At 41.2% G+C, this 9,116-nt stretch overlaps 1 protein-coding gene across 1 annotated transcript; it reads left to right on the top strand.

Annotated features, from left to right (window-relative positions):
- The first annotated feature begins 2,530 nt into the window (after positions 1 to 2,530).
- On the top strand, positions 2,531 to 5,155 carry LOC101295479 (pentatricopeptide repeat-containing protein At4g35130, chloroplastic-like). The gene has a single exon (XM_004290702.1). It carries the CDS (start codon positions 2,584 to 2,586, stop codon positions 4,993 to 4,995), a length of 2,412 nt encoding a protein of 803 aa, XP_004290750.1. The 5' UTR covers positions 2,531 to 2,583; the 3' UTR covers positions 4,996 to 5,155.
- The last annotated feature ends 3,961 nt before the right edge of the window (positions 5,156 to 9,116 follow it).

The following is a 9,116-nucleotide window of genomic DNA, read 5'->3' as shown; positions in this document are numbered from 1 at the left end:
AACATAGAAGGTAGGTAACGGGCCAGGGCCATAAAATGGACTTATATGGGTAAAAAGATGAAGGTGGACTTGTGCAGAAAAAATGTTCAAAAAGTGACTTAAGTGAAATTTTCTATTTAGTTTTTAGCTATTTTAGAGAACGTATTTAGCTTTTTTTTGATATTTTCAGAGCTCCAGTAGACTAGTCAAAGTTTAACTATTATGACTTTTAGCTATCTCGTTAGCTAAATATAGCTAGCGAGATGACTTAGATGAGACTACCTAGCTATAATTTAATACATTCTTTGTAAGATATTTTACGTGATATATAAATATATTTAAACTATTTAATCTTTATTTGAAGAATAATGTTGATGTAATGTTAGGTAAAATAGAAAGCATTGATGTAGCCGCATTTCTAAAGTGGCTAGCCAAAATAACATTTTAGTTAATTTGACTAAAATTTAACTTAAAAATAGCTAGCATTTCTAAAGATGCTCTAAGTGAATATTAGTTAAATTCATAATCCGTGTCACACCGATGAGCCCAAAAATATTGGATTTACAAGTGATGGCCCGCTAGCAAAGTCATGTAAGCTAAATGACATAGTTCACATGCGAGATAACTTCGCGTAGGAGAGAAAGACTTCGCATGAAAGAATGTCTGAAGTTTGCACGCAAAGAGGATCAGTTCACATGGAGTAAGGACTCCTCCGCATGCTTGATTGAAGAAGGGAATAATTATCCTTAATGGCTTGAAGGGTACACGTGTGCATGTGAACGTATTTGTTAAGGATTCAAGTCTTTAATTACAGGGAAAATACCCAAATGCATCAAAAAAGGTAATAAAAGCCCATTTAAATGAAAATCTTATGTCTATGCCCATTTCAATGATTCTTAATAAAAAGACTACCCTATCCCTATCATTTATCTCACCGGATCTGAAATTTATTACTACCTCTCTCTCTCTTCTCTCTCTCTCTCTCTCTCTCTCTCTCTAGACTGCCATCGCAGCACTCATCAAGATGTGGCCGACTCCGGCAACGTCGATATATGTCCGACGAAGGTGATCGAGGTGACTTTCGGCAACACCCTGACCTCTGGCGACCTCGCACTGCTGCAAATCTCGAATTCCACCTCAATCTGAGTTGCGCTGGCGACGGCGACCTCCACCTCCGTCGACATCTCCGGTGACGTCGATTACAAGCTGTCAACGTCCTCACAGATCCGATCTGACAACGATCGATGTCCACACCTCAACAACGACGACGACGATGACTCTAAGCTTTAGAGGGCGCCACTTCCGATTTGGTGTCTATCGAAGCTGGGAAATGACTGATAGTTGGGGTCCCGATCAGCGTCGTCGAGGATGGCAAGCTTTGCTGGGCGGATGAGGACCACCACCATGCATTCTTCTCTCCTCCGTCTATGTACGCGTCTGCTGCCGCAACAACATCGTCTTTAGGTCCTATCTGTTTCAAATGGCATAGCAGCCTCAAATGATGATGAGAGACGACAGAGGAGGCGGCGGGTTTATACGTTGATGTTTTGGGTGCCCAGAGCAATTTTTTGGTTTGGGCTTGGGTCCTTGACAACGGACTGGAGGTTTGGATGCCCTTATAGGCCTCACAGTAATGCTTCAACATTTTATTGGGGGTTAGTAACTATTATTGGGGTCAATAACTCTATTATGTTCCGGTATTTATTCTTTTCTATTATAATAAGCTAAAATAAGTTGATTATTGGGGGTCAATAATTGATAATTGGGGGTCAGTAACTAAGTTATTGGGGTCAGTAACCAAGTTATTATGGGTCAGTAATTGATTATTGGGAGTCAGTAACTGATTATTAGAGGTTAGTAACACGATTATTATGAGTCACTAACTGGTTACTGGGGGTCAGTAACTAGTTACTGGGTGTCAGTAACTGGTTACTGGGTGTCAATAACTGGTTACTGGGGGTTAATAACTAGTTATTAGGGGTCATTAACTAGTCAGTAATTGATTATTAGGGGTCAATAACTAGTTACAGGGGAAATTCCGGTGACCGGAGTCCGGTGGCCGGTGACCGGAGTCCCACGGCATGCGGCCGGAGTCCGGAGTCCGGTGAGATTCCGGCCAAGTACTCTCACTCTTCTATATTCTCTCTCTATGCATGTTTTAGGGGTGAGAGTAAAATAGTCTTAAAATAATATAGTTTGTTAAGACTTTAGTAAATATTTGTGTATTTGGGCATAAAAAATGTTACATTATATTGGAATGGGTTAATAAAAAAGATTATCATTAAAATGGGAAATGAGGAATTTAAATTAGTATTAAATGAATATTTTCCCTTAATTATATCATATGGTGCATATCTAGTTTAGGAGGCTTCTTAAGTCTCTGGTGAAGGCATGCATAATTAAGGAGTCTTTCTCCTTAATCTTCTCCTTAAGTTGTATTGCTTCACGAGGGAGTATATCAAATAGTAGGACTCCCAAGTTTCTCCGCGAAGGCATCGTGATTGATTATATGGAGACAACTATTCCGACCTCATTTCAGATATAACGGCCACTACTCTCCTCTAGGGGCTCTAAAACCTATTTATCTAGCCCCTGACTCCAAGAATGACTCCATCTCTCATTCACAACTATCATCTCTACACCTCCACAGCACCACCCAACCTCTCTCGAAAACGCGCCGCCGAGCCCAAAGCAAACCAGGGCGCCGACCCGCCACGGTTTCCGAAATGGGTCCGTAAAGGTAGAAAGCCACCAATGAAGCCAACCACAATGGCTGACCAGCACAGCTCTTCACTCAAACAGGCTCTTCACGACCACGTTCAATCTGGGTCCATGGAAGATGCGCTCTGGGTGTTTGACAAAATGAACAAGCTAGATGCGTACAACTGGAATATCGTTATCAGGGGTTTTGTGGATAATGGGATGTTTCGAGAGGCCATTGAGTTTTATCAGAGAATGGAAATGGAAGGTGTTAAAGAGGATAACTATACTTATCCATTTGTAATCAAGGCCTGTGGTGGGTCGTTATCGTTGGTTGAGGTCCGAAGGGTTCATGGTAAGTTGTTCAAGGTTGGGTTGGTTTCGGACGTATACATATGTAATGCTCTGTGTGCTGTGTATGCGAAACTTGGCTGCATTGGAGATGCAGAGAAGGTGTTTGAAGAAATGCCTGTTAAAGACTTGGTTTCTTGGAATTCCATGATTGGTGGGTATGTTGCGGTTGGGGATGGATGGAGTGGAGTGATTTGTTTTCGAGATATGATTGTGGTTGGGATAATGCCGGATAGATTCAGCATGATCGGGGTTCTTAATGCTTGCGCTATCGAGGGTTTGCTCCAAACTGGGAAGGAAATCCATTGTCAGGTGATGAAATGTATGGTTGAATCGGATGTCATGGTTCAGACTTCGCTTATTGACATGTACCACAAATGCGGTAGAGTAGACTATGCGGAGAGGTTGTTTGATAAGATTTCTCAAAAGAATGTTGTGGTTTGGAATGTGATGATACACGGATATGCGCTAAATGCTTGCCCCGTGGAGGCTTTTTCTTGCTTGAAGATGATGCAAGAGACTGATAAGTTGAAACCTGATGCTATTACGATGATAAATGTACTCCTTTCTTGCACACAAGTAGGAGCCCTCATGGAGGGAAAATCTATCCATGTCTACGCCATTAGACACTGGTTTATCCCTCATATTGTCTTGGAAACGGCTTTGATTGAGTTGTATGGTGCCTGCAGCAGGGTAAAATTAGCAGAACGTATCTTTAATCAACTGGCTCAAAAGAATATGATATCATGGAATACCATGATTTCTGCATATGTACACAATGGATGGAATTGGGAAGCCTTGGAACTATTTCAGGATCTTGTGAGTAAACCTCTTAACCCAGATTCAATTACGATTTCAAGCATCCTACCTGCCTTTTCTGAAGTAGCATCAATAGGGCAGCGGAAGCAAATTCATGGTTATATCTCAAAATTGGAGCATCGTTCGAATACCTTCATCTTGAATTCAACTGTTTACATGTATGCAAAATGTGGGCATCTAGGTACTGCTCAAGAAATCTTTGATAGAATGATATACAGGGATGTCAGCTCATGGAACACTATAATTATGGCATATGCCATTCATGGGTTTGGGAGGAGCTCGACTCGGTTGTTCTGTGAAATGGTAGGCGAGGGCATTCAACCAAATGCGAGCACTTTTGTTTCCCTGTTAACAGCTTGCAGCGTTTCTGGCATGGTCGATGAGGGTTGGAAATACTATGCATCTATGAAATTGGAGTATGGTATTGATCCTGGAATAGAGCACTATGGTTGTATGATTGATCTTATGGGGCGTACAGGTAATCTTGACCAAGCCAAGACTTTTATTGATGAAATGCCATTGCTGCCCACAGCCAAAATCTGGGGGTCCTTGTTGACAGCAAGTAGAAACAATAGAAATATAGAGTTGGCAGAAGTTGCTGCTGAGAACATTTTATCCTTAGAACATGATAATACCGGGTGTTATGTCTTGCTTTCCAATATGTATGCCGAAGCTGGGAGGTGGGAAGATGTGGAAAGGATCAAGTTCCATATGAAGCAAAAAGGACTGAACAAAACTGTTGGATGCAGCTTCGTTGAGAGCAAATGCCAGCCATACAGATTCATCAACTATGACAAGTCCCATGTTGAAAGTAACACGATTTATGATGTTCTAGATATAATTTTGAGGAAGATTGGGGAAGACAAGTATGTTCACAATGTCACCAAGTTCAGACCATTAGACTTGAAGAGAAAGAAAGAAAGTTCTCCAGAGCATCACAGCGTAAGATTGGCAATTTCTTACGGGTTGATCACCACAAAACTCCGACACCCTGTTCTTGTTAGAAAAAACACAAGAGTATGCGAAGATTGCCATACTGCTGCAAAGAAGGTTTCAGAGATAACCAAGAGAGAGATAATAGTAGGGGATGCCAAAGTCTTTCATCACTTCAGAGATGGGAATTGCTCATGTGGTGATTATTGGTGACCAACTGTTTTTCAAAATATTGGTGTACATACAAAGTATGTTGTAAAATTAGCTGCAAAGTTCCACGGAATGTATTTTCCAGAAAGAGTTCAAATACACAGCAATGTTAAAATTTTGTCGATTACAAATTCCATGACAGACATACGCGAATCCTTGACTGATGCGCATCACGTATGTCTGATATATGTATTGATAACATCTGACGTGTCTTGTTTTTTTTTTTACTAGATTGACACATCAGATATTGTCGATCCACATGACAAAAATGATCAAAAACTCTTCTGGTCATGAAACTGATAAGGGAGCTACAAAAGCGTCGTGGTCATGAGTAGTCATCCATGAGTTGGCGTTGCAAAGTGGGAATTCACTTATTCGAAACATGTGAATACCAACTAGTCTGCGAGTCTCGATTGATGTTGAAATTTTGCTAATTAAGCTCAATTTTTTTTTTTTTTTTGGGTCCATTGCTTGGCTGGTAATGTAGTGTAGCACATGCATGCATAATTAGCACTTGGAATACAAACAAACTTCTTCCACATTCTATGTAACGTCGGATTCTGCATTTATTGTTAAAATTAGCATGGAAGAATAACACACGAAACAGATTGAACTTGGGACATACGGAACTGCAAATATATGATTTGTTGTTCTTATCTCTTCTGGTAGACGACATTTCTTCATTTGGGCATTCTCATGATAAGTGATAAGGAAGTGTGAATTCATGAAAAAAAAAAAAAATGTAATTCATTTATATCACTTATGGATAATATAGATACTTATGATCTCTTCATCAAGACTTTTTTATTCCGATGTTTGATAATATTTAGAAATTGAAATGTTGTACAAAAAGTGCGTAACTAACCAAAGAAGTGTGTTCGTAAGGGAAGATTCTTTTCCCTATCCCTATGGGATACACAGTTTTCTTTCGCAATCCCTAAAATCGGCGAATTTATAAGTAATATTTTTACGAACTTCTACTTGTACTAGAGAGTAAAAACGCCTTCATATCATCAAAATTATCAACCCAAACTAACCATTAACAATTCATCAACAGCAGAGAAAAAGAATTGATCACTACATAGTTGATTCTTGAAGAAGCAAAATTTTTCTATCAAGAACTAACCCAGAGTGTTCGGTGATTAATAAGCCGAACACAATGTTGCAGCGTAACGCATCCCATTTACAGGTCAAAACTACCAAAAACTACAAAAAAACAAAAATTCTATATACAATTCCTCTATTTCGTATCTATCTATACCTGGCTCCTAAGCTACCGGTCAGTCAAACTCAAAACCTGAACTTCCAAATATGCCCCCGCTCTCTCCCACACTCTCAGTCAACCTTGACGTCATCCTCATCGTCGTCGTCGTCGTCGTCGTCGTACTCCTCCTCCCAATCCCTCCGGCCGTCCCCAAAGGCCTCCTTTACGGACTTCCAAAAGACGTCGCGCAACCAATCCACGCATCCGATCCCGTCGGAGCAGCCGCACTTGTCCCGGATGGTCCGGAGAATCCCCTTGCCGCCGACCTCCGGCGGCGTGGACATTGGCTGGAGGTAGGCGAGGGCGGCGTGCTTGACGAGCGGGTTCTTGATCGGAATCTCGTGCCAGCTGGAGTTGTGCGTCGGAGAGGCGATGGTCGGCGGCGAGGAAGGGAGGAGGTCGCGGAGGCTGGTGTAGGTGACGGCCTGGAGAGTGATCATCTCAATGTCGGAGAAGTCGACGGGGGAGGGGAAGCCGTTTTGGGAGAGGAACGAGTTTGGGACATTGTTGAGACTCGGATTCTTGGTCTCCATCTCCGGTGTGTTTAAATCGGATTAGAAATCATAGAGTGGTTTGGATTCTGAGAGATTGGATTTGGGAGTGAGAGATTTGGATTTGGGAGAGAGGAGAAGAGAGGGTTGAGGAAAAGCGGGAGAGATTTGGGGAGTTAAGGAAAGGGGGACTGAGGCGGGTGTTGAACACGCGCGTGAGAGAGGGTGGCGCGATGCCAAATGTGTTGGCGGGGTCGTATGAGAGAGCTGGATCCGTGGTGGGCTGACACGTGGAATAATGGGTTGGATTTGATATGGAGTCAACAACTCTGTAGAGTCCATAGAAGCTCTGCCACCTCTCGGAAAAAGAAATTAATAAATTAAGAGTCGGACCAAAATGAATTATTAAAATTTGTCGGAAATAGAAAAATGAATTATAAAATTAAAATTAAAACTAAAACTAGTGATAGAGATACGGATGATGATACTAATCAAGGTAGAGAGTAGAGACGGTGGGATGATGCGGTCTTATCATAATCATGGTAGTTTGATTATGTTTTCTTAGACGATAATGTAAACTTTCATTAAGAAACGGTAGCTGATACAAGCCTGAAAGAAGCCTAAAATAGAACAAACCCTATTGAAACTAAGGCAGACAGGAAAAGACGGCGGCAGGCCACCACATCAGCCGGAAAAATTGTCTTGATGGCAAACAATTTAATCCAGATTTGAAAGTCTCTCTGAAAGGCATCAAAACCAACCGGCACTACTACACAGAAGGTCATCCATGACATTTGAAAAACGGTATGGAAAACATTCAATGGCGTTTTTTGATGCCGTCCCTTAACGTCGTCTATGCTGACGCCGTGTTTTTTGTGGTATTCAGTTGATTCATTTAATCTAATTACGGAAGTTCAAATGATCTCCAACTTGGAAAAAACTTTGCATGAATGATTTACACATTTTGTTCTAGATACTGAATGGTGGAGATGTGGAAAAGTGACATGAAAGTGAGTGAAATGAGGGGCACCATACTTTAATTTCAAAGTGGTGTCCCGCTCTGAAATGGAGCTATATGTGTGTGTGTGTGTGTAATTTGAACACAAATATAATATGAACTAATCCATTTTGTTGCCTTTGCGACCTTATCATAGGTAACTCAGCACATGTGTGTTAAGTAGTACTGAGAGAAATGAAAGAAAACAAGATAAAAGATAGATCATGCAAGCAATTTATAGATCATGCAAGCAATGAGCCAACATGTAGACTATGATCCATTACAAACAATGATTTCTTTCTGGCTTGCTGTATAGCTGTGGGAATGGATCTAGGCAAAAACAATAAGGAACTGCACCTCTAGTAGAATCGAGGAGCTGATCTTATTGGGACTCACAATAGAAAGAATACCTATGGAATGAATACCAAGAAAAAAATACTCATTAAGTGAGACTACCAGCAGCATGTCGAGTGGCTCTTTTGAAGCTAACGCCCTGTCAGTATCCCTTTGTTGAGTGGGATGATCGCGAAGTCCCAAAAGCATCCATTTTTGGGGGGAACAAGGAGGAGAACACTATTTCAATGAAACTCTTTTATATCGCTTCAGTCTCACGATTCACCCCGTGATTAAATTAAATTGCACAAAACATTTTTCCCGGCTCTTCACAGCACAAATTCTTTTCTATGAAATCAAATAAGGTAGATTTGATTCCACCTATGTGGTACTGTCCAAAATAGATAGAAAACTGTCACGCCCTGCAAATTAATAAGGAGTTTCCTTGAGCATTTTTTACGCAAGCATGGCTCAAGGAAGGTTTTGGTGGGCACATGAGCATTCTGGAAGCATCCGGAATATTATGGAAGGTCTTGGAGGCTTTCGGAAGGATCGAGAAACATTCAGACAACTGTAGAACTCTCTAGAACCTTAGAGAGTCTCTAGGACACTCCGGAACTCTCTAGAACCCTAGAGAGGCTCAAGGCTCAAGATTACTCCGGAAGTCTCTAGAATACTTAAGGTAACACTTAGAGTTGTATAAAAAACTCTAGAAATCTCTATACTTGTAAATGTTGTAGAATTGTCTAGAAACTTAGGCAAGGGGGGAGGATGCCTATAAATAGGGAGGCACCCCTCCCATTTGAGATATAAAGAGTTGGATAGCATTCAAGCTCACTTGTAAAGCTTTGTAAAGTTCTCTTAGCTTAATACAAGTTCTCTCTTTCAAAGTTCTTCTCCCTTCGTTCGGGTGTTCTAGCTAAAGTGTTTGCGTGAGTAAGACTGACTTAGCATAAGGGAAGTGCTAAAGCCGCACGAGAAGCTTAGGAAAAAGGAAGCTCGTGACAGTTAGTGATCGGAACTTTGCTCAACATAATGG

The sequence above is a fragment of the Fragaria vesca genome, linkage group LG2 (genome assembly GCF_000184155.1).
Source record: "Fragaria vesca subsp. vesca linkage group LG2, FraVesHawaii_1.0, whole genome shotgun sequence".
NCBI lineage: Eukaryota > Viridiplantae > Streptophyta > Magnoliopsida > Rosales > Rosaceae > Fragaria > Fragaria vesca.
This window is presented reverse-complemented; position numbering and strand designations above follow the sequence as displayed.

Excerpts from the sequence above, each read along its gene's own strand:
- LOC101295479 (XM_004290702.1), top strand. The coding sequence starts at position 2,584 with ATGACTCCATCTCTCATTCACAACTATCATCTCTACACCTCCACAGCA.